Below are 25,991 nucleotides of genomic sequence, written 5' to 3' on the forward strand. Positions count from 1 at the left end.
GTGCTGTATTTATGGAATAAAGAATAGATAGTAACAACCTTGGGTTTATAAAAGAGGTGTCCGAGTGTAGTTAAGGCCTGTTTAAGTTGTAAATTCTTCAAATGGAATTAGCAGTCTCAGATTTCTGTGCTTGAAAAGAAACAAACCAACCCCTCCCCAAACACTGCTCCCCAATAAAACCTAAACTTTTCTTCCTTTTCAAAAAGCCTTTGCTTTTAAAAGCAGGTTTTGAAAAAATGCTTATATTTAAGGTGGAGCATTAGGGGGCAAGAAAGGAAGCTGTTGAATAGAAACAGGAAAATGGTCCCAGCAGTCATCAGCTTTAATCATGTATACTGTAAAGGCTGGATTTTTAAAGTGCCTCTGTTTACTGTCATCTCCCACTATGCTTTATTTTCCATCTGGGTTGTTATAGCCATGGTAAAGCATCTAAATGCTCTCTTATCTGACTCTGTGAAGTGCTGACTTGAATATTCTTGACCTTTTGAAGAAGTCTGGAAGTATATTGTGCAAGTGAGGGGAATCCCTGATTGTTCTGGGTTTTGCCTTTTAAGGGGTTAAAACTTTCTTTAACTATGCAAAGTTTTTTGCGTTGTATAATAAAGCAGGAAATCCTTACCTCAGTTGTCTCTTAAGAGATAACAAAAAATTGATTCTTCTGACTGAAAAGAAAATCTCAAGAGTTATTAAAACTTTGAGATGATTCGGGTAGGTATTTCATCCAGTTAATCCTCTTGTGCCTAATTTCTGATTGCTCACAGTCATATCCTTTGAAGTTAGGGTCAGTAAGCGCAAAGATGAGTATATTTAAATTCAGTGTTTTGTGCTTTGAGTTTTCTCCACCTCAAAAAGAGTGGGATTTCAGCAAAATTTTTCTTTTTCTTGATACATTTATTCTGTCAATACAGATTCCAGGATTTGCTCAGAGAACTGTCACACCGTGATCAAAGTGAAAGTCGGGACTTAGCCGAAATGCCACCCCCTCAGTCAAGACTGTTGCAATACAGACAAGTTCAGCCCAGAAGCCCACCAGCACTCCCTTCTCCTTCCTGCAACTCTAACCACAGTGGTCACTTTCCTAACTTCACTGAAAACAACAGAGACGTTGAAATACCCAGTAACCCAGCATTTCAGCAGCATTTACCCCAAATATACAATCCCCCTTTCTCAATGCCATCCGAACATATAACCCCATCTCCCTTGAAATACCTGCAACCTGATGGATCATGGACTTATGCTAACCTACAGCAGAATCACCTTATGGGGCAGGGCTTTCATTATGGTATACCTCCATTGCCCCATAGGTCGCAACAAAACCCTTTTATACAAATACAGAATCATCAGCATGCAGTCGGTCAGGAGCCATTTCATCCACTCGCATCTCGAGCAGTATCTGCTTCTTCGCTCCACAGCTTAGAAGAGGTAGGCGTTTTTGTCTGCGTATGCAATTGTGTCATTTTAATATCAGATTATATTTTAAAGTGGTCATGAATGCAAAATACCTCACGTGTTAAAAGCTCACACTGGGAATTTCTGTGCGGTAAAAATTTTCCTCTACGTCTTCTCTGTTCACCTTGCGCGTATTCGTGGTTCTCATCACTGCAGGTATCACATTTTCTCTACTAAAGGGGAGGTCTTGGCTTCTTGAATGTTACTCAGAGTTTTCTTGCAATCATGGCTCTATTATCTGCCTGTCGTTTATCTGGAGTGCAAATTAACCACACCCTCGGTGAAGACGCATGAAATGACTCTCTGGAAAGTCAGCTTGACTCAGCCAGCCAGTTGGCTCAGTATTAAACCGTGAATATGGTGGAGTTACTTTCCATACGAACTTGAGACCGGAGCAGTACAGTTGTTTCAACGTGGTCCAAAACCTGATTCAACAGATCCCGCCTGGCCTGAGCTAATTGTGCCATCCCGTGTATTTTGGGGGTTCAGAGTGTTGGAAATCAGTGCCGAGATACCCAGCTGTGCTGCGTGGCTGTGGGTCCGGCACAAACCCTGCCACACCACAGCTGGCTCTACCCCTCTCGAGCTTTTTTTGTTCCGGACTCTGAGGGGGTGCGGAACGGGGCGCAGACTATGCGAGCACACAGCTGGGACAGGTCACGTTCTGAACAGGAGCGCTTAACCCCTCTTGGAATCCGGAGTGCTAAGGAGCGTGTGATATGTAGACACGGGGTATGCTGGAGCCAGGTTGTATTCCAGGAATGTCGGGATTCATATTCTCAGATAATCTTGCACTGAGCGCGTGTAATCCAATATTTGTACGTGAAGTTAAGTGGCTCATTCGGGGATGCGTTTTTGTCAGGGTTTTTACAGGAGCCACGGGGGCATCCCTGCTCATCACTATCCCACATAATACATATTTAATTGTCTTTTGACTTCTGAAAATAGGAAATATTTAGTTTATGTGCCTGAGAAAAATAACTAAAATTGAATTCCAGTGCATTTTACAGATTTCTGTCTTATACAGATCCGGAGAGGTTAAGGGAGTCCTCAGGCCCAGCTAGAGCTGTAGTAAAGTTTTATAGACATTTGGAAATTCTATGTCTCGGTCCATTAGGACGTACCACCTTGTATAAAATCTAATACTTTGTGACAACAGTTAATGCCGTCAGTACAGCGGGATGTAGGAACAATGGCTTTTCAGCACTAATAAACTAATAAATAATCCTATAGAGTTTGTGACAGCTCCTGCTATCTGAGGACAAATAGAGTGGGCCTTTGTGTAATTAGTGCAAATTCGGTTTAGTTCTTATTTCTTCTTCCTTTCAAACTATGTGACAGAAATGCCAAATGCAGTAAAAACCTTACAAGACAGAGACTTGCTTGTAAAGTTTCCAAGACTGCTAGTTCAGCTGGTAGGTAGGACTGAATACACAAAGAAATCAAAATTCAGTTTTAGGTGTATTTTTAACAGAGATCCCTCATATAAGGCAGGTGTCAGGGGGGGATGTCATGACTTTTGGTATCCTTACTAAACTGCTTTCTCAATCACTATTTATAAAACTGTTCATTGACTCGATACTTGAAAGCTTTTGCATGTATTCAGTCAAACCAGATTTGAACTGCATATCAAAGGGAATGCTTCAGTTACTGTGCCTGCTCCTGTACGTGCAAGTGTCCAGGACTTTGGTAACTTCCTCATTGCTTACCAAAGTTGCCTGTTAAACTCAAAAAAAGTATAGTTTTTGGGTGTGATTCGGGCAGTAACTTCTGAATGATTTTTTTTGTTGTTGTTGTTATGGAAGAATACGCTCAAGAGAGCAGAGCGACCGGCTATCGAAGGGCCGTTCCCTTGATGTACCGTAGTAGTGTGGCAGCTATAATGAGATAGTACGGTTTTCCTTCATGCACTTCTTTTTTTTCTGAATATTTTTTTGTGGATGATATAATAACAATATTAGGGCATTGCAAGCAAGTTATTTGATGTTTATTTAGCTAATTTTTTTATCACATTTCATTAGGATGTTTGCTTTTTCTCTTTACCACGTACAGATTTTGACTTTACTGAATACAGATTTTGACTTTACCGAGTACAGATGTGACTTTTGTGCTCTTGTCAGTACAGTGCAGAAGGGAGCAAATACTATGTTTATTTTTTAAAAATAAACTGTCATACAACAGACTTGCTTTGAATCTTGAGAAAGTTTAAAGAGTCATTAAGTCTGAACTCTTGAAGCCAACAGGGTCGTTAATGGAGCTCCCGCCCTTTTCATCTACGTGATCCATAGGGTTTGTGGAAGCAAGTAATTTCTGTGGTTTCAGATAAAATTCTCTGTGTTATTTCTCCTGAGGGCACACACTTCTCGTACATACGCAAAATCCAGTATACAGATGTATCGTGCTTCCCCAAATCCTGGTGTACAAGTCGCTCGTTTGTCCTTTGGAAACTGAAAGCCGTCTTTTTCCTCTGTGCACTGTAATTGAACATTGGCTTTTGCTCTTGTATGTTTCTGTGCTTCCTTTGCAAATGCGGAGTATCTCCCTCCTTGCCACTTCATACACCTCCCGCGTAGGAGTGTGAGATGTAAAGGTTGATGAGAATTAAGGAATCTCAGTTGACACCCTCTGCACTTCCTTTAGAATTCTGTGCCAGTTTTGTGTGATTAAAATACATTATCAGTGACTGCAATATGCAACGTATAACTTGAAATATATTAATTTTTTTTTTTCTAAATGCAAGGCACAATTTTTTCCTTTTTTTCTTTCATAAGATGTTGCAGGGGAAAAAATCGGATGGAAAAATGGTATTTGATACGTGCAGTTGAATAAAAGGAGCAAAAGGCCTTTTTTTGTTTTGTTTTTCTGTTCGCAGTATGAACCAAGAGGACCAGGCAGGCCGTTGTACCAAAGAAGAATTTCCTCTAGTTCAGTCCAGGCTTGTTCTGAAGAATTAAGCACTCCTCAAGACAGTCTTGGTCAGTGTAAAGAGCTTCAGGACCACAGTAACCAGTCATCTTTCAACTATTCATCACCTGAGTTGTGGGTAAACTCCTCCTCATCTGCCCCATACCCAAACATTCCATGCAACGGCGCCAACAGAGCAGTTCCACCCCGGGAGTTGTTAGGTAGGTACAGACTTCAGCTTTGCTTCTCTGCTTCTCTCTCTGCTCCTTTGAGTAGACTATTTGGGCTGGAGTGAGCAAGTCTAAATGAAAGGGTTGATTGGTTTCTGGGTTTGGGGATTTTTTTGTAGTTTTGGGCTTTTGGGGGGTTTGGGTTTTTTGGAGGGGGTTTGTTTTTGGTTTTTTCCCCCAAAAATGTTTTCTGCCATCTCTTCAAATCCTGAAATGAATTTAAGCAAAGATTTTTGAAGTATTCATTCATTCAAGTTTTCAACGGGTTGGATTTTTTTTTTTTGAGTACTTTCATCAAACACAAGCTGTGTGTGACCCTTCCAGTGAGAAACTTCACTGTGTACTTTGTTTCTCTACTTTTGTACTCATATGATGGTACATTTTTGTATGTGCATTTCATGCATGTAGAGATTGAAATAATTACAGAATATATCTGTTGCCCAAGTCCTAGGCTATTTTAGATAGGACGTATACCTGCATTTGAGCGTAGAGTTTCTCTAGCTCCATAAGACAGCAGAATTCTCCAGACAAAAGTAATGTACCCCATTAGGATTCAGGAAACTCACTTGTCAGTGGTTTTATACCTATGGTTTAAAGCACCATTTTTTCTGATAGTTACCAGAGTTGTTAAATGTGGAGCAAGAACGTATCAATTAGCAGGAATGCATTCAGACTAAAATATCAATAATTAGTTGGTTGGCATTCAAGAGTCTGAATTGCTGGTTGAGAATGAATTATATATGGTGCTGTAAATTTTAATTTTAGCCTATTAAGCTATAAAGCAAGAAGAATGAAGTACTCTTTGTGCTGTTTCAGTGTAAAGTGTTCAGGATAAAGTGTTTAGAGTATATCCCCTTCTGCAGCAGCTTACCTTCAGTGCATCGGCTAAATCTGCCGGGGCAGAGTCGCGGGTTCAGTGTTACGAACTCTGTAGGTACACGCACGTGGAGAAGATGTTTAACAATCAGTCTTCTCGGCATTGCAGACCTGGGTCATACGAGATCCAATAGTTGGAAACGAAGCTAGATAGAATAATAAGAATAAGAAATTTTCTAGGACCCAGAGTGACTAAACACAGAAAACTGGGGGGGGAGGGGGGGGGGGGGGGAAGATTACTGGGAGAGGTAGTTTCCGTACCCCTCCGTTCTTGCTTTGGGGTTACTGTAATAGATTTCCTTAGTCAGAGCTGTTCATTCAGACAAACTCTGGCTACTCCTTTCGCAGCTCCACCGAAGACGGTCAAGCCCCCAGAGGAACACCTGAAGGCCGAAAACATACAGCTCTCCAATTCCTTCAACTACAGCGTGCTGCAACACCTTGGCCAGTTCCCCCCGCTCATGCCCAACAAGCAGATCGTGGAGTCGAACAGCAGCAGCCAGCAGAACGCCGGCGGCAGCAAGCCCGTCATGTCCTACGCGAGTGCTCTGCGGGCTCCGCCAAAGCCCAAACCTCCTCCTGAGCAGACGAAAAAGAATAGCGACCCTTTGTCTTTGTTTCAGGAACTTAGCCTAGGTAGTTCATCAGGTAGCAATGGCTTTTACTCCTATTTTAAATAATCAGATTATTTTTTTTAGAGAGAATTTAATTTTTATTTGTGTCCGTAGATCTAAGATAGTTGGGGCTTCACCTGTAGTTGCAAATATTCCCTTTGTTTATATTAGTAAATATATCCTCACTTAATTGCTTTGCTGCTAGACTTGCAACTAATTTTTTAATTATATTCCATTATTTTGCATTTTTTGACGTGGGTCGGTTTTTTGGAAGCTTTTCTGTAGGAAAACACACACACGTTATTTTTTAATTTGTGTAATGTTAATGATATGTTGCATTAAACTAGCAGCTGAGAGGTTACCTGTGCAACTTTAAAAAAGGAAAAAAAAAAAAGAAAAAAGAAAAAAGGAAAAAAAAGTTTGTCTAAATTGTATTTAAGAAGATTGTAAGTAGCATTTACATTTATTCAATAACATTAGCATACTATGCTGGGTTTCTGTACCAGAAATGGCCAGTTAATGTAAAAATGTATGTTATTTCTGCTTAAATTCATTTAATTTTTTTTTTTTTTAAATAAAGGTGCAGCATCTTCTAAATACTTTCAGTTTTATCAGCTTTTTTGTGAAGGGATGCTGCATTCTCAGACTTTTATAGGTTTAGATTCTGTATGATGTGGTATTGTATTTTCCATCCACTGTAGGGTACAGTAAAGGCATTCTTTGCAGACACCTATGCCATTGTTTGGAAACATTCAGATAAAAAGTATTGGTATACTTTAAAAAAATAATTAAAAAAACCACAAAAAAAAAACAAACAACAAAAAAAACCAACAAAAAAACTCTACATTTTATTTTTGGACAAGCTAGTAATATAAGCTTGTTTGAAAAGTTAATTTGATAGGTTTTTTAAATGAATCATGAAGCTGAAAATAAATTTTTAGGTATGTTGGTGCTTAGTAGATTTAATAACTATTTTAAAAAAAAATGCGTGAATTTAGTAAAATACTTTTTTGTTTGTTTGTTTAATTTTTTTTCCACTATGCATGTGTAAATGTTTGTAATCTGGCTTTTTCCTCCCCCCTTCTCCAGTGGTATAAAGAATTGTGCCGCTTTAATTTTTTTTTTTTCCCCCCGGTAAAACTTTTGGTACATTATTTGATGTTTACATTAAAATGTGACATTATACAAGGAAATTCAGATATTTTGCTAACTGTTTTGTTTGAGGAACATCATTAAAGAAGAGATTTAATGTTTGTCAAAGCTGTATCCAAATTAATCTAAATCTTTTGGGGATCAGAATGGTTACCAGGTTATTTATCTACATGAGTTCTGCTAAGTTCTCCACAAACCTGGCCCTTTAGGGATACAAACTGAAAAAAAAAATTAATTATGGGATATTTAAAAATTAAAGAAAAAAGTGTGAATGAAAACTCGGAAGAGAGGCTTTGTCCATAAAGATTTCTGGTCTTGCGCACTGTTCATACTTCTGCAGCTGGGGAGATGGAGAGGGGCGTTTGTATAGTTTCTCCAGAGAAAGTAGTCCTCCTTTTACACTTGAAGAAATAACTTTAAATCTGGGAAATATTTTACAGGGACTGAGCTGGGTGGATTTGCGGTATTCCTCCACTCGCTACATACGAGAATTAAAATTTTAGAGCTGTGTGGGGGTGATTGCAGATTTTTACAGCTGTCCATGGGACACATTACTAATGAGCAGTGGCTGCTGCTGTATTCAATCAGATTTTTGCTCTGGTTACAATCAGGTTTTGTTTTTGGGCTTTTTTTTTTTTTTTTTTTTGCATTGGACTTTATGTTTTAAGGCAAAGGTCTTTATATAATGGGGTTGATTTAAACTCAGTACACTGCAGAGGTTTGCATATAAATTTTTATTATAAATCTTTGCTGGTTCATGATTCAGAAACTTATCTGAAAAACTTTTTCCTCCTTTTTGCTGTAAAGAAAAGCACGCATAACTCGTTAATTTATTTCCTAATGTCTATACCAAACAAAAGATGCTGGGAGAGGGGAAAGCCCCTGCCAAGTTATGCTTAGCACTTCAGCGTATGGCATCAAAAATGAGGACCCAAAAATGAGCGGAGGCCAAATCCTGCAGCCTTGAATCAAGCGAAACTACTGTAAAATGGTTTTTTGCCGAGCTGACGGCTGCAGAAAGAGGTCCCTGGGAAATTCATTTGGAAGGGCCGGGCGTGTGCTCGGCGTAAGTTCGCCTCGGTCTCTTTATTTCAGCGGAACTGTGGCAGTTCTCCTGCCCGGAGCGCCTGGCGCTGCGCTCCGAGGAGGAGACTCCGTGTGCCTGAACGTTGTAGTCTCCGAGTTCTTGATGAGGTGTGCAAGGCTATGGCAGAGGAGAGGTAGGGCTCAAATGCACTTCACTTCGCCGAGTCGGCATTGTAATTTCAGGGGTTTCAAAATCACTCATTTATATGGAGCAGTCTTTTGATTCTGTTCACCATATTTGAATATTAAACTAATAAACATCACTTGTTAATTTACTGCTATCTGTCAATTAGTTAAGGGGGAGATGGTCGCATCTCGCCACATTTTGTTCTGTTTTACACCGGCATTTTATCGGCACTGAAAACATCATGGATAAAAGGAGCATTTTTCTCTCTGACTTGACGATTTCAATTCTATAACTTCATGAAAATCTCTGCTGGTTTGGGTTCCGGATTTTCCTAAGCGCTCTCACCCAGGAGTTTGGGGATGGTATCGTAGAGGTCTCCTGACTACCAGCTTTGGAAATGGGTAGCACGAATCAGTTGCATTTCTTAAGAGTTAGTCGTTTTCCAAGAGATTATTTATTTTGAAGTATCTTGTCTAGCCGTTATATGTCACGTACATAGCCCTGAGTGGGATCTTTCCTTTTTAGAGCAAATTGCCCAATGTTTATTGAAGTCATAGCTGTTTAAAAAAAACCCAAAGCTGTATCGTAAACTCTTCTAGGGCTTTAATTGAACTCTTATTAAAATCAAATTAAGCCTTACTGATGGCTCCGGTGGGCACTAGCTCAGGCTGCACTGTAAATATGGAACTGTTGCAGTTACAGTGAAAATTCAGAATTACGGGTTTAGATTCTCGGTCTGTGTAAATTGTCTCAACTCAGAGGAGACGAGTGGAGGCCTGGGCATATACACCGACTGAGTATTTGGCTCCTTGATGTTTTTATAGCTAAAATGACACAGTTAAAAGTACAGTTGGTGCCAAATCCCGTGCTCCTTGTCCAGGAATAAACCCCCGTTGTTGTCTGTGAAAAATTTAAATGACAAGGTCATCCCGATCTAAATTTAGAAAGCTTGTATTTAATATCAGGAATAAGTTCTGGTTTTATTCTCTTTTAATTCCAGTTTTTCAGGAGAAAAATCAGGATGCCTCATGGGAGGTTGTCAGTGTGGTGCTAAGAACTAATAAAGAATTGAGAGAAAGACTTAAAAAGAAATTATGTGAACTTGAAAAAATTAAATTTTTTTTTTTTTTTTTTTTTTTTGCATTTCAAATAGAGCTTCTACCCTTTAAAAAGCTCCTTACCGAACGCAGCTGGTAGGTTTCCCTGTGTGTGTCTGAAGACCGAATTCTTACGAAGCTGCAAGCTTTAGACTTGGCCTTACTGAGCCAGAAAAGGAAAGCGGAGGAGATGCTGCTCGCTTCCGTGGGCACAGCGCTGAGCCGGGAGGTGGATTCTGAAGCAGCGGTTACACCTTTTGACGGTGCGGTGCTTCCCTTTGGTGTCCCGGGTACGCCGTTACCGTGTGGGATAGGAATGTGCTCGTCCACAGCTCGCCCGCTTCGCCTGTTTCTGCGCGAAGCTCCGCTGCAGTCGAGGCCTCGGGCAGAGCTTTCCCGGTGCGTCCCCGTCTCGCTGCCGTGGTTCTCCGGCTGCTCTGTGCTCATCGGTCGTGTGCCGCGCTCCCTTCCCGGTAGGATGCTTAAGTGCGGGGATCCACCTGGGGACGCGTTCCGGGGTCTGCCCGCAGCGCCGAGCTCCCCGTAACCGAGAGCACGTCGTGGGGACGATCCCCCTCTGCGTTCTCGAGCAGAAATCATCACCCTCTCTAATGCTTAGCTGCTCTTCAAATGGCGGCCCTAAGTGTTTCCGCAACGCAACTAATAAGTAGCTGTTGCGCGTGGAAGCCGGCTGCTTAGAACCAAAGCTCTGCCATCCATATTTTCTCCTGGAAGTTGTCATCTAGCGTAGTTGGTACCGTTTTACTTAATTGTGTGGGCTGTGGCATTGCTGACCCCGAGCAGTACGCCGGTGCTTCCATCGACGTTACAAACCCTGTGAGTACTGCTCCCTACTTTGATTAATTAATCTTTTGTTCCCAGATTTGTCAAGTTCAGCTGGTTTTGTTTTTTTTTTTTCTCACAGAGATCACGCTCTATAAGCAATTCTTTAGCTATGTATGTAGTATCTCTCCGTAGCACTGAGAGCAGTGTGTTTGACCGCTCTAAATTTTCTTTTTAGAGCGAACTCAAGCGTATCGGAGCCCGCACATTTGCAGAGCAATAAGCCCGTGGCGCTTCGCGCTCTGCCCGTATCATCGTTCAACTCATTTCATTTGTTTTGTTAGGTTTTTGAAGTTTCTAGTTTTCCTGGACAAACTGGGGACAATTAACTTGTCGAGACGGATGGTGGTGATCTATGGTCCCTATAAAAATTTGCACATCGTATTCCTTGACATGAAATATGGGCCGTTTCTGTTGGTCCAGCAGTGCTCGCGCCAGCATCGTTTTGTTCGCCGTGTCTGGGAGCGAGGCTGGACTCATCCGAACTTCTTTTATTTCGTTCAAGAGAGGTGGAAGGATTTACAGCAAATGCGATGGAAGTGTCAGTTCGGTGTGGGATTTTTTTTTTTGGCGACTTTAGCTTTAGTTGAGAAACGTTGAAAAGTTTTTACCTCATTGAGGATTAATATATGCTTCTGATAAATTAACAGAGAATGCTCTGGGATCTGAATTATCCAAGCCTGGTTAGAAGATGTAGTCAGTCTGTTTTCCATAAGATTTGCTCCTTCCTGAAGGGCCGATGCTTTCACAGGAGAACTCCTGTAAAGCCATCAGGGTCTTCCCAGGGTTCCCAGTGAGACCGGCGGGAGTGGACACACAACTGAACCCGGGCCCTGGGGCGCAGCCCTGCCGAAACAGACCTGGGCTGCCGGGAGGGTCTGTTCAGAGGAAAGCAGGCCAGAAATTGGGGGTTACTCCCTTCTCTGCGTTTCTTTGTAGAAGGCAGAAAAGCAGCTCGCTGTCTCTCTAGATGCAGCGTGTGCGTACGGGATGTCTCTGTGGCTCGAATTTATGTTCGGTAGCTTCACCGGAGCCAGAACATCCATCAAGTCTGACAAAGCGAGAACCATCTCATCCTCAACTTCAGTCAAAACAAAGACGTGACGCTCTTTTCTGGCCCCTTTGGTGATAATGGAGAGGGAAAGTAATTTGAATAGGTGCCTTTAAAACCGATGCTGTTGCTGTGGGTGTAATTTGTGGTACAGAACAGCCTGATGCTCCGGTATTTAAGTTATGAAAATAATAATACAGCATTCAAAGGGCCGCTGTCCCCCCTGGAAAGCAGAAGCTTATTTTAAGCAAAGTTGAAAATGAAGTTTATGCTGCAAACAGTTTCTGCGCACTGGTCAGGGTCGCGGCGTGCCAATGCCGGGATGGAGCCCGAGGGCTCCGTGTCCATCTCCGGGGCCCTCCCCCCCGGGGCTGGCAGAACCGCAGCGCTGCAAACAGCCGTCTCTTGATGTTGGTGACCTCTCGTATCGGGTGTGTTCCTCAGGAGCTGTCAAGCCCCGGAGAGAAAGTGCCCCTCTGCAGCGGGGCCGAGGACCTCATCGCAGCGGGGAGCAAAAATTCTCAGATCTTTCAGACCTTCTAGATAGAATTTCCACAAGTGCCAAAGTAGGGTGAAAAAAGAGGTGATGGCCACAAGGGAGGAACAGAGTGGAAAGGGATCAGTGAAAAAAAGAAGTAATTAAGTAGGTATTCCTGTGCCTTTATAAACTACGTGCCAGGGCGGTCAAACACCCGCGCGTCGGGCGTATGCCGGCCCTTTTCAGGCACGGACTAAGGGAAAAGGAGGGGTTTGTACCGAGATTTCTGAATGCCCCCTTCCCTCGCTGCACGCCCCCATCTCTGCGCCCTCGCACGCTATAAACCCCCTCCTGCGGGCTCGGGGCGAGCTCGTCCTCCCCGGCCCGGCTGGGGCTGGGTTGTTCCTGCTGCTCTTTGCGGCTAAACGCCGCGCTGCGAGCCCAGCCAGCTGCTCACCAAACAGGCGCTTTTGTGCTTCGGGGTTGTTAGTCTGGCACCTTTTCTGCATTTAAAAATAAGGGAAGCAGATTCTCTCCCCGCCTTGTGCCTACCAGCAGATCTTACTCTTACATAAACCAAAATCTTCACGCCTTCTGTTGCATTGACTCTGGGACTTAACACTCGGGCTTTGCAGTGGGGCGGGCAGACTTCAGGAACTGAAATCTCGCAGCACCGTGTCACACGCGATGCCCCGGGGCACCTCCGTGTGGGTGCCCTGAGGAGGGGACGGGCAGTGATTTTGGTTTATGGAGTGGCAAATGGCACGTGCCCAGGGCACACATGACCGAAGATGTCCGTGGGACTGGTAGTGGCAGGACCAACGCTCAGGATTTCATGGTGGCTGGTGGTAGTTACTTGTTCTGCAGATTAATTTGCCCTTCCTCTCTCTGGTGCACGTTTCCCACTTGGTTCTCAGTCCATCCCCAAACCCACATGTGCTCCTCTGGGCTGTCCAGCAGACCGGTTCCCATCCCCATTTCGCTCTGATGACCCCCTGCCAGCAGGAACAATTCTTTTATGTTTCCATGCTACATTCCTGAAGTTTTGGTGGTCATTCACTGCTGTTTGCTCAGCTGAGAGAATGAAAGCTCAACTGGTTGCAGCTCCCCCCAACAACATTATATTCTTCTTTTTCTGTTACGAAGGCCAATTACTTTTATTAACTCTCTGAAAACACATTATCAGCTCCATGGCAGAGAGGTTTAGATATGGCAGAACAAACCTACTGTAGGAGCAGTGCCTTTCCCACTGTGAATACCAATGACCAGTTTAATGCACGAGTCCCTCGTCAACATTTCTTAATATCTGGAAAATGAAAATGAAGTCATCCACATGCTTTTCAGTCTTGCAGGGACCATACAAAGTAGTGAATGATCAAAAAACCTCAACTTGAGCAGAGAGCGAATTAAGCTTAGTGAGTTTAAGAGCTTTAGGAGGCGTCTAGCTCAGCTGTCTGAGTTGCTATCTGTAGGTTTGGGTCTCGCTGCCGTGAGCCATGTGTTTTCTCTGCCCCATGAGTAAAGTGAGCCCAGAGAGGCTGTAAAACCTCTGGACCCAGGCCAAACCCCAGCACTCGTCTGGAATCTTCCCATTGCCCTCACTGGGGCTTGGACGAAGCGGTTCAGCCCTGGCAGAAGCGGGAGCGTGCATGAGATGGGTGAGACCTCCCAGGATGAGTTTATGTGAAACGTGGACGTTATTGGTCATGACTATTGTGAAGGGGAGTAAGCAGCTCCTCAGCTGGGCAACAAGTTGGCCCATCAGGATAAGAAGCCACCTAGGAATTCCTTTGTCCCAGGAGAAGCACCGCAAGAGAGGGATGGTGCTTCGTGTGGACAAAGGGCTTCCCGGGGCCACAGGACATGCCACCGGTCAACACTGGGTGATAGACTTAGTCCCGTGTCCCCACACCTTGCTTATCTCAGCCCATTGCACGTCCAAGGTGAAGTCGTTTTGATAATGATGGGAATGTCTTTGTGCCTGCCGGCTGCTTTGCTTACATCAATCTGTGTTGTGCGTGTTTGGACATCCCACCCTGGGGTCAGCCACCCCAGGGGTTGCACCAACTACTTTCCTTTCTGTTGTCGGGTGTACAGGATCTCCCTAGAAACTAGCCTCTGTTTTCCCGAACAATGAAGATGCAAATGAAGAATGTCAGCTCTATACCCTAAAATAAGATTTCAAAACCATTTAGCATTTCACAGTGGTTCGGTGACAACTTGAAGACTTGCAGTTGTCTCTCATGATGAGAGACAGGCAGAGTTCCCAGCTCATACTCAGATCTGAGCGCCAATGAATGCTTTATCCCAAAACTTTATAATATACGTGTTATTTGTACTGCTTTTCGACTTCAAAGAGCTTGAAAAATATTAATGCAACTTCACAAAAGGCTTCTGTTCTCACTGCCACTCCGCTGATGGGGAAATGGAGAGATGCCTGAGTCTGGCTGGGGGCTGCCGGGGCTCAGCGCGCCCGGATGGGGTCTGGCTGACAGCGGGGCCGTGGGCAGCCCCTCGCACCAGCACGGCATTGCTGGGTAATTTCTTGAAATGTTTGAATATGTCGTGATTTCTTCAAAATGACGAGGAATTTTCTGTTCTGAATTCTGTCTGGTTTTCTTTAGAATTGTGGACAGGTAAGCGCGGAGGGAAGGACGCATCAGTTTCCCACCCACCTCTTGGCGCTGGGGGACCATGATCATGCAAAGGACTCAGCCGGAGGGGCTGGGGGACCCCCAGTCTCCCCCAGTGCGGTGGGTGGCGGCAGTGGAGTGCTGTGGGGGCTCTGCAAGACAGCCAACCTCCCAGCGTCCCCCACCAGCTGTGCCTGGGGGTTCTGCCAGCACGCTTAAACAGTGATGCACTTTGGTAGTGTTTTCAGGGCTGACTCTCCTGGGTGTTCCACTCTAAGTCCTTTCCTTCTTGGCAGCTACCTTGAAGGGTTTTTTCCTAAAATGTAGTTTTAGATACGTATGCAGGGAGCAAAGCACCGCATTCTTAAAAAGCCCATTCGCGAGGAACAAATGAGAGCTCCGTACGGTAAATACCATCCAGAATTACACTGTCATTCTGGACCTGGCAGAATTTGATGGGCCAAGTGATTCATCCATCAAAATAATTTTCCAGAAAATCGTGCTGCTGGAAGATTATGCTTTTTATTAAAGGAAAATATCACTCTTAATATTCAGTACTTCTTGGCTTTGCCATCAAAGTTTAAGCAGAACAAAAACTGTATCTTGCAGGTTTTTTTGTGCTTAATTCAAAAGAACAGAACTGCAGAGGGTAAATTTGTAGGAGAAATTTTTGTCCCAATGCTAGGCAAAGTTGGGTTTGGGGGTTTGGTTTGGGGCTGGTTTTGCTTTTCCCCCCAAATTTTAACAGTTTCATAGAATAGCATGAGGATCTCCAACTTGTTTCAGAGTGGTGAGCCAACCCTTCTCGGGAGGTAGAGGAGTATGGCACCAATGAGGAAAAGGAGTCTCCACGGAGCTAGAATTTCTCACTGTCTCTCTCTTGACCAGGTGAGGTGTAAAAGCCCAATATCCCTCATGGATCTGCCCTTTAACCCTGACTACACCAAATATCTTCTCCCTAGGAAAGCTGCGTGCTCCATGGCATGGGCTGTCTCACAGCCGGGTTCCCCCCAGCTGCATCAGGTCAAGGCAGCCCCAGGTTGGCACAGAGCAGTGCCATTCACCCACGACCCCCACTGGGGCTAAACAGTCTTTCTGCTTCCTAAAAAAAAAAAAAAAAAAAAAAAAAAGAGAGAGAGAGAGAAAATAAAAAGGAAGAAAAAAGAAGAAACAAAGCAATAATTAAAACTGAACATGCCTTGGTTCAGTAATGACTTAGTTAATGGAGTGCACGTTGTATAGTGAGACCCAGACATTTTAAAAAATACAAATCTTTTCAAAACCAAAACACTTCCTGGCTTTTTTCATGGGTGCTGGGAACATCAGTGCTCCGGTTCTGCATCCATGCAGGTCTCCCAGGGGTTCTGGGGGAAGCGAGGCAGCGCGATCAGGAGGAGGGCGATGCCGCAGATGAAGAGCAGGACGAAGGAGGCGCAGGCACAGGCGAAGGACCAGGAGTAGCTGTACTCAATCCAGACTGTCTCCTCGCTGTCGATCATCCTTTTCACGGATTGTCTCATGACTTCGACAGAGATGATGATGCAGAGACCTGAGGGAAGATAGGAGCAGTGGGTTGAATAACCAGCTGCCAATTTTTCATCCTTAATTAACCACCTCATCTCTCTTTTTGCATACAGGAATTGCAGTGAGATTCACAGGTGAGTCATTGACTTCAATGTTCGAAGGAACCAACGCTCACAACTACCGAGAGTTCTGCTGTAACCCCGGCCATCCACGTCAGCTGGTGACTTGTTGAGTGTGATCCTTTAGGCAGGCTTGGATGGGAAACTCAAAGCGGTGGAGGAATAATTGCGTTCCCTAGGGAGCTTTTCCAAAGGTTGAGTAAGGTTTTTATTGAGGTGACAATTTGCACCTCTGTCTTTCAGTCACTGTGGCGTGACGAGGTATTACGAGCTCATGTAAAGATGCAGTCTTCATGTTTTTGGGAGCCAGCTGTGTATTTTGGGCCTGGATCAGCTGTTTCTTTGGTTTGAGTCTTAATAAATGAGATAGAATAGTGTTTATCCCTGGTTTAGACCGGGGCCAGCACTGAATATGCTGGAAATGCCCCTTCTAAAGGTAGGTGGGGAAAATGGAGACAAGCTGCTGGTAATGCCTGCTGAGCACGACGTTCTCAGAGCTCCTCAGCTGGAGCACCACGTAGGGACTTGTAGCCTGAGTGTGGCTAGGAAGAAAAGGCCACTTTTGGGGCATTTTCAGAAGTGTCTCCATCCTCCCAGAATCTATCTAAGGTGCTCTACGTTGACCTGTGGACTGAGTGCAAGGATGGGAGCACCGAGCCTCCTACCTGCAAAGGTGTAGAACATGGATGCTGGCTTCAGCAGATAGTCCCTCTTCTTCCTGAAGGATAGGAGGACGCAGATTGTTCCGATGATTGCAAAGCCAACGCTGAAGATGGCAATGGCTGCAGCTGAAATGCTGTATTCTGCCAAAGCAAAACAAACACACACAAAAAAATAAATTGCAAATGTGTGCAAATTTTGAGCATGTTTCCATCAGCTGTGGTGACTTTGCAGCAGGTCAGAGAAATATGTATCCTCCTGCTGCTGTGGAGAGGTGGCTCTGGTGAATTGGGTATTTCCCTCAAATAAAAGCAGGGGCAAGTATTGGCCACGTATCTTTTGAATGCGAAGGGTACAAAAACCGAGCAGGAGGGGGAGACGCTTTCTGAACGCTTACTGAAAGAGCAAGTGTTGGTCTGGTGAAGCTCTGGGCTGGAGTCGTTTTAGCTCTGCTCCATAGATGTGACGTGTTGAAGCCATACTGGGCTTCACGCTCGCGTTTCTTCCGTCACTCCACGCTCTGCTCTCAGCGCGAATAGACAGCTCTCTGCTATTTTTATTCCATGTCCGTACTGCAGAGCCCCGACGAGGCCCCCGTGCGCGGTGCCCATGTTGGACCGATGCAGACGGACAGCTGTACGCTCCGTGGGGCTCAGAATTGGAGCAGGCAAAGCAGGCAGGAGGCCAGAGGTGAAGTGTTCGCATAGCACCTTTCCCCCCTCCCCGCTCCCTTCCGACAATGATTTCCAGCTCTGTGCAAACGCAGCTTCTTCAGGGCAAAGAATTAAACCCTCCCTAAAATGTCCTGGTTTTTGCTAAGCCAGCTGAGCTGCGCGCTGGACGCTCTCCCCAGCCGCAGCACACTTCGGTGCCTGAATGGAGGGGAAGAATTGCTAATTGAATAATTCAGGCCTTCATTTACATATTGCATTCGTTTTCAGATTAGTTTAATATTTAACACATGTAGCCATGCGTGAGCATCACAGTGCCTGATGATATTTGCCTTTCAAGCCATTAAAAAAAAAATATCTCCCAGGCAAAATCATGAAGAATTTTTTTGCCTGTTACTAATTAGCTCCCATCAAATCGTAGCTATTTCCGCAAAAGGGAGCAGCAGATCACTCTTTGTTCTCTTTGCTTTTCATACCACTCTTTTATTATAATTTCCTTAATGTTTCTCTTTACTATGTGCTGGAACTGCCTGAAAGAGTTTGTTTCAATGTGAAATCTTTTGCTGGGGCTTAAGCTTTTGCTTTTACTTCAAAGAAAATAAGTTCTTCCGTTTTTTTTTTTTTTTCCAAAACGGCTAAGAAAGGTGCATTTTTAAGATCAGATGGCTGGATCCGATAGTATATAAATGAGCAAAAGCAGGTAGCTCTCATGTATGCTCTTCTATCCACTTAAAATTCCCAGTCTTTCCTGTCTTGGGGAAATGCTTTTTTTCGAGAACCTGTCTGCAGGGTTTTCACCATTATCGTTTCCACTGGAAGGAAAGCAGATTGTTTAACATGTGTAATGTAATCATCAGCTCATTTACTCCACAGCAAAATACGTCGTGTGGCAAACAAGAAAGGAATTTGTCCCTAATGAGAGGGCGAGAAAGAGAGAGGAGCACATTAGATGAGTGCTAAAAATATTAGGCTTTACCAGGGACTTATTAGATATGTGAAATTTGTCTATGAGAGACTGTTTTCACAAATCCACGCTCTGTAAACGCTGACTGTGTGTGTCTTTGTAGGAGCTCTGTTCCTTCCTACCATTGATCGCTCTGGTTTTTACATGACTTTCATATAAAATCAATATGAAGCATAAAATTCCTAATGGTCTTCACAGAGTCTCTGTACTTCTTTTCAGGGTCAAGACTCTGCTTGGGGTATGATTTATTCATTTAGATTTTATTAATGTCTTCTTCCTTTGATGGCAAAGGCTCAGAGTGTCGCGGATAGTGCCAATACTGTAAAGTCATTTTTATGCTGAAAAGAATTTTTGCAGTTTTCATGTGTATTGACATTGTTATATATTTGTGGGACAACTTTGAATAAAATCACACTTATGAGTGTGATCATATATAAAAACTATTCTTCCCAGGAAGCTCACATTTGACCTTGTGCAGAGCATTTATTTATTTTTGGGTTTTTTTACATTTTTCCCTGCTGCTGGTATCTGACAGAAATTCCTCTACTGCTTTCGGTGAAACCAGGATCGAACCCTCGTTTTGGGGACCCCTTTACTTTAGATCTTGCATGCACCTCAGTCAGGAAAATAATTTTCAGGATCATTCTTACCTTTCTGGGTGGTTACTTCAAATATCTCCGAGCTCTGTCCCGGTGTGAAGTGCTTGAAGTAAGAGCAGTTGTGTTCTGAAGGAGAAAAGGAAATTTAGTGTGCTTGGAAATCTCTAATAAAATGTAGTAAAAGTGATTTTGCTTTTTATTGATGTATCAAACTTGCAATGTTGTTAAGGTTCCCTACCCTTGGTCGCCCAGAGAAATGGGAGATGGATCTGTTTTATCTGGGAGCAGATGAGTGGCACCACATGCCAGGCCACCGGCTCCAGCCTGGACAAGGATGAAGCCCCCTCTGATACCTTTTGTGGGCTGCTCCCTCCGATGGCTTTTCACCCTGATTGCTCATCTATTTAAAACATGGATTACAGATAATTTTTCTCATTCTGTCTTTGGCCATCCCACATTCCTGCCTCTCTGGTAGCTGTATTTCCTGGTGATGGGACCTGCCGTGCCCGCAGCTCAGCTGGCGTCTCCGCTCACCTCCCCTCGCCACTGCCAACCCACTCTGTAGTGGCATCACCCCATCGCTGTAGGAGCGTCACCACCTCTGTTGGTGAGCTTGGACTCCAGAAAGGGAGGATGGAGTGTCCTCATCTACCTTCTCCCTCCCGGCTCATCCCTCTTCCAGCATGTAGATCCCGTACCGCAGCGGTTGGCGGGGGGAGCAGCCCAGGGAGGTTTGCTGCATGGAAGGGGGGGTCACCACGCTACGTGGGTCCTAGAGATGCTGCTGCTGCAATGCAGCAAAGCGCGGGGTGTTTCACTACAACGGGGACACTAGGGCTTTTTCTTTCTGGCTGTCAGTAAAAAGAGAAAAGCCATCTGAAGCCTCAAGAAGTTGTCCAGGGAGGGAAGGCTGATCAAAGCCGTTGAGTGGAGGGCAAAGAGGCTCTGGTGCAACCTGGCTTTACCGAAGTCCGCTCCCATCAGAGCAGTCTACTAAGTTAATTTGGTAAGGCAGCACAGTTAGGTAGTATAGAACTTTATGAAGTTCCTCTGTTTGGACTTTATGTGACCGCGCTGCCCGGTACGTGGGGTATTTATAGAGGGGTTACAAACTGAATTGGGAGGAGGGAAGTTGGCAGCTGTGTCTGTCAGTGGCCACAATATTGCTTCATACTCAGCCTAGCGAGAGTCAGCCAGCGAAGAGATGTCGCTGCTGTCGGTAGATCCACAGGCCCTTCAGCCTCAGCGGGATGGGGAAGGGTCTGGTGAGGACCTGCTGCCTCGAAGCTTTGGCAGGAGCAGGGTTAGGGTGGAGGGTGTTCTCGCTATTTATAACTGATTTAATTGAAGGTTTGAAGAGGCGCGGGGCCAGGAGAGCAGTTGCTCGCCAGGAATTTGGCTGGAAGGGTGCAATCGCGGAGACGCGTTGAGTGACGCCAGCTCTGATTGCACTATTCTGCTGAGCCGCGCTGGAGAGGACACGCTCAGCGCCTGCCCCAGCACCTCTCCCGCACCCCGGGCTGTGCTCTCATCAGACCGGGAAACCGTGCCAAGGTGGCACCAAATATAGGCACTGCCTGCAGCGAGGGGCCACTTGGTTAACACCGGCGTCTCTTCTCCATTATCTCTATTATCTATTTAATAGAGATAGCAGCAGTTTCCAGAGGATGCCTGGAGAAAGTCTGGGAGGATGTTGTGGTCCTCTCTGACATCCAGGCTGGGACAGGCTGCTCCAGCGCAGACCGTGGCCGCGGGGTAAAGTCCGAGCCAGGTCCCGGGTGCAGGACCTGGGGGCACACACTGCATTTAGGTGGTTATTTACAGCATTAATTTCTAGTGGCATGAAGGTACAAGCATACTGTATCTTCTTGTACTGTTTCTTGTACTGTTTCTTCTTGTTTTTTGTTTTTTTTTTCTGTCATGTAAATGGCAGATTTTGGAGTTACTGATTCAAGGAGGGTTTATTTTCTCTCTCCCAGGAGAAAGGCAATTGTAAAGCAGCATTTTTGGGCCCATTAGTGGAAGGTTCCTTTGAGATGCTCTTATCTACTTAATTTTATAAGCTGACTTTTATTTCATCTGCAGCTTCTCCTTGCTGGCGACTAGGTTAACGTTCAGCTCTGGTGTCTCCTGACCTGTTTTTTATTATCCCTGCAAATGACTGGAGGAAAACATATTTGAACTCAGAACTCTATGACTGAAATTGCAAATTTGGAGCCCTAGAGTGGAGGTTGTGTGCCTCTGCCAGCAACTGAGTAGTGGCTGAAGCAGAGCGTCCAGTTTGGGGATCCTTTGGCTCCTATGCTAAAGGGCAGGGAGATGGAATGAAACTGGGATATTTTATCTTGGATTGTTTGGTTTGGCTTTTAATTAATTCTCCAAGGCTGAACTGAAAGGAGTCCGCAGGCACGCTGACTGTGCAAAGCCCAAGGTGAGGCCATCCAGGCGTGGTGGCACGGAGGACACAGCACAGCTTTGTGTCCATTGCAGGTGAACCAAACCGGCCCAATCCACCCTCCAGTCCGTGAAGACTCAGCAGAGGGGGAGCACACAAAACCTTCTTTTAAAGATGGACTTGTCAGCAGGAAAAGGAGCTGCCTCTGTGTCTTGTGGTTTATAGCAAAGCTGTGCCAAGGTACGATGAATGGGGCGAGCTCTAGGGGAGGTGTTTTTGGAAAATTCATTTATTGAGGGAAAATATACCTCAGTTGCTTTTGGTGAAATAATACGTTGTTTTCAATTTAAAGATGCTTCGGTGCTCTGCTGAGGTGGGAATATCTATTTCAACAAGGCTGCCTGTTATTCAAGAGAACTGAGGCACTTCAATGCCTCTCTGGTCCATCATGAATAAGAGAAAAGCCCATTTGTGTCACACCATATTTACATAATGGATAGGATTTAAAATGGGTTTTATAATGGATGAAAATTGTGTGGCAATTTTTGTTTCTCTCCATCCCTAATTGCATTATATCTGCTGTGAGGTCACCTCAGTGTGCTGATGGGAACAACCTGGGGCTCTGTGGTCATTAAGGCTCGCGTGAACTTCAGGGTTGTAACACGCGGTTTATCACCCAATGTCCTCCTCCTTCCAGGTCACCCACCCTTAGTGCCCTCCTGGTCCCTTCCCTTCAGATCCACCATCCCTGGATGACCGCTGTGCAGTGGCGAATGGGCCAATTCATCTTTCCTCTCTTCGTGCAGTGCCAACCTCTCCTGCCGCTCGCCACCACGGGGCTGGATGGCAGCCGCCGCAGCCGCGGGACGCGGTCAAAACACAATCGCATCGAGCTGTGGTTAAAACTTGGGGGTCTGCAATACGGAGACCTCGTGGGGGAAGAAAGGGCAGAGAGGCCACAAGGTGTTTGGGGCGTGCAGGGGCTCAGGTGGTAGCTGTCACCCGTGAGCGTTGGAGTGACAGGCTGAGAAGAGGCTGGAGCCCACCTTGCTCTTGAACCTGAGACAGACACTAGCATGTGGGGTTCTGTGGCTGTCTGGCTGGTGAGAAAAAAACCTGGATTTTAATCTGAGATTTCCACTTGTGTTAAGTTTGGGAGACAGGACCTGCTGCTGTGATTAGAGGAGGTGTTAAGGTGAGGACTGAGCGGTGGAGGGGGCCAGACCTCGGGCTCTGACCTGGCCAACAAGGCAGGGGAAATCCTTTGGCACACACTGAGTTTTGGAGAGGGTAACTCCAAATAGTTTAATTTCATACCAGTCTTGCAGAGTGAGTCTCTTATATGGACATGGGGAATGAGACAGCTCTGCTGATAACCCGTTTGCTCAAGCACTTCTCCTCTCCAGTTGCCTGAACTCGGGTTCCCATATTTAAGGACATATTTAACCTGCTGGCAGGACACACAGACCATAGAGCAACCCCACTGCTGCTGCCCAGCTCACAGGCACACAAGAGCCCACCTTGTAGGACAACACCTCCCCTGGAGTTACCGGCAGTGAAGGAGAACTCAGTTTACAGCCAGTAGTAAGCTGCCCCGGTGCCCGGTTAAAATTGCCTTGGTATGAATCTGAATTTGCCCGGTTTTAACAGCCATCTCCCCGATCTTTCTATTTCTTACAGCAGGATGCTGAACCCCTTCCAGTTTGTCAACATCCTCGGAGGAACGCTGTAAAATTTTAAAGCTCTGCCTAAATCACAGCCCTGCTTTGGGGACTGCAGGCCAAGTCATCCTCCTCGTTTTGCACCATGCTGAGCTCAAAACCTAATAAATAATGCTAACCATGCCGTCCATTTCCTCTTCAGGGAGCGACTGGTAAATGGTTATTAATGCAGTGATAAATTCTTATGTTCCTTTTCCAGTCCTGGCAGTAATGTCTGGTTATGTCTCATGATTTTCAGGAAAACCAGTGCCCACCTCTGCTCTTTTACTGCACGTGTGTTCGTTCACGTTTTCCTGACTGCTGCAGGTTTCACAACCCCGGTGTTTCCCTGCCGACAGCTCTTCCCAGAAGTGCGAAATCAATCTAACGCGAGCCGTGCGGACGCAGCATCGTTTAGCAGCCCCGATCCGCAGGGGCTGTGCTTTCCCCTTCCTCCCCTCCCTGCGTTCCCGGTGTGAGTAAAACGGGGATTAAAATATTTATATTATAATTGAGGTGCGAATTTCGCCCTTTGAAACCTCGGGTGCTGATTACGACACAGGATGTTATCCGAATTCCCGAATATCTTTAAAAACTGGAAAACCACCTCCGGAGTGAGGTGGGTGGCTCAGCCCCTCCATCACCGCCCGGTTGTTCGCTGTGTCCGGCAGAATGGCAGCGCTGGGACGTGATTCAACGCCCGTCCAAGCACATGCCCATGTCTGTCAAAGATAGTGGCTGCTTTCGTGCTGCCCTGCCTGCGAATCTGCTTTTTGCAGACAGCTGGATATTTATGAGTTTTATATTTACCCTGCAGTTGTGCAATTTTGGTGTTTATCCACCGATTTCTATTGTTTTTCCTTTTGTGGGAGTTTTGCTCCGCGTGCGAGGAAAGGCGTACAGTGAGGAATATGTTTCTAGGCACGTAAGTACCTTTGCGAGAGACATTAAGCATATGGATGACACACTCCCAAATTTGGTTAGAGGCAGATCCGAACGCTGAGGCTGAGCTCCTCTCTTCAGAACGTGTAATTTGGCCAAAGAGATACGGAATTGCAGTAATACGGGGAATATACAGCAAGCCCAGGCAGCAAGATTTTTCACAGGAAATTTTCAAATATGTGTTAACTTATATATTTCATTTTAAGCAGCGAGTCTAACATGAAGGCAATCCTGTTATTTCTGTTCTGGACAGCATCCAGTACCCTATGAGCCTTCTGAAAAAGCCGCGTAGCTCGGTCACGGATGGAGTGTATTAGTGCATGCAGCGCGAATGTTGCTGACTTTGCAATCAGCAAAAACATAATGAGCTCCTTTTACCATGGGAATGTAACGTTCTTCCCGGAAAGCAGCCGTGCCCGCTCCCCCGCCGCCCTCCCTGTCGATTGCACTGGAGGAACCCATGATGGAGACGTGTGTGGGACCAGGCTGCCTCCGCCAAGAGGTGTGGAGGCTCAGGAAGTCCTTGAGAAATTGCTTCAAACTCAGCTTATGTCTTGTTTTTGGAAGTTGGCGAAGCACACTGCAAGTCCCTGTTCCTCCTTGCCCTGAGGCTGTTATTGAAATAGCTTGGGGATAACCTGACGCCAGCCACGAACAGGCTGTTCCTTCGTAGATATATGGATCTGGAAATCCTAAAGACCCAGCTACGGGTGGTGGACCCACAAATGCTCTTTCTTGCCCACTGCCATCAGCATGCCTGGGTGCTGTGGGACCCTTGGCCGATGTCAGCAAAATTTCCTCCATCCCAACTTCACTCTGCGATTTCCACCGCGTCCAACCCTCCTCCCCTTCTCCCCACTACTGTCGTTGCCTCACAGGAGACTCAAATATGGTCACAAACAGACGTGCAAGGCAACACAGCGCGCAATGACGGCAAGAGGGATGAAAACGAGGAGTGTTTGCAGACCAACACGCAAACAGCCCCATGCAGCCCCATGCAAACTAAGTGCCACGGGAACACGGACCCTATTTTCCTTCTGCCATGTCCCACAACTTTCTAAGCAAAGCCTGGCGTGACCGCCGGGTGTTTTCTCCCGTGCGTTGGTGGGTTGTCACCTACCTCCTGGCAGGCTTATCGGCCCACAGCCCTTCTCTTTGGGACCTTGCTCCTGCATAAAAATCCGCTTTGTACAGAGTCGCCATAGCCCAAAATGAGCCGCTTCGCAGGTGGCGTTATATTCCTCCACTTTGGGGCTCAGCACGGCCCAGTGGTCAGTCACTACGGCTGCAAACAGGAGGGAGACACCAACCAGGATCACGGAGAACGTCAGCCGGACCTTCAGGGGTTTGCTGTCGTCCATCCCGCTCTGGACCGGTGTTCCCAGCGGAGCGCGGCGGGTGATTCACGAGGTCTCCCGAAATCCTGGCGCATCTGAGCGCTTGCAAATGTCAGCCCCGCGCTGCCCGGGAAGAGCGGGGCGGCCGCAGACAGCTGCTGGGCTGTGTCAGCCGGCACAGCGAGGAGGCTATTAATGCACATAACGAGAGCAGCGCCGGGCAGAGCTCAGCTTTCCGCCCCGTCCCGCCGCGTTTGTTTTGGATTCCCACGAGCCGAGCGGGCGGGCGCTCGCTCAGAGCGGCTACAGCCGCCGTTCAAAGGCTGTAATCTCTTGACTTGCGGCATGCCCAGAAATAGGCATTAATAGGACGATTAACTTTTCAGCGGGGTTATAAAAACATCTGTGTTTATAATAGCGTTGGGCCTGAGTTCTGTCTGATCCTAAATAGTTTAATAGCCCCGGAGCCAACGAACTGCACGCCCACGCCTTCAGCTGGCGGCAGCTTCTGCAAGCGCAGAGCTGGACATCCCTCCGCAG

General features: G+C 45.8%; 2 protein-coding genes across 2 annotated transcripts in view; one reads left to right on the plus strand and one right to left on the minus strand.

Annotated features, from left to right (window-relative positions):
• Positions 1-8,576, plus strand: part of HELZ (helicase with zinc finger) — a 72,056-nt gene extending 63,480 nt beyond the window's left edge. The window contains exons 28-30 of the mRNA XM_082492220.1: positions 909-1,422; positions 4,322-4,574; positions 5,808-8,576. Coding sequence (XP_082348346.1) covers positions 909-1,422; positions 4,322-4,574; positions 5,808-6,139 — 1,099 coding nt within the window. The 3' untranslated portion in view covers positions 6,140-8,576. The remainder of the gene's footprint in view (positions 1-908; positions 1,423-4,321; positions 4,575-5,807) is intronic.
• Positions 8,577-15,043: 6,467 nt separating this feature from the next.
• On the minus strand, positions 15,044-25,611 carry CACNG1 (calcium voltage-gated channel auxiliary subunit gamma 1). Its single transcript, XM_082492106.1, has 4 exons — positions 25,235-25,611; positions 19,129-19,203; positions 16,849-16,986; positions 15,044-16,089 (listed from the first exon to the last, which is right to left on the minus strand). The coding sequence occupies exons 1-4, from the start codon at positions 25,473-25,475 to the stop codon at positions 15,863-15,865; spliced, it is 681 nt and encodes a 226-aa protein (XP_082348232.1). The 5' UTR covers positions 25,476-25,611; the 3' UTR covers positions 15,044-15,862.
• Positions 25,612-25,991: the final 380 nt, after the last annotated feature.

The sequence above is a fragment of the Vanellus vanellus genome, assembly GCF_965231255.1.
Source record: "Vanellus vanellus genome assembly, chromosome: 17".
Classification (NCBI taxonomy): Eukaryota; Metazoa; Chordata; class Aves; order Charadriiformes; family Charadriidae; genus Vanellus; species Vanellus vanellus.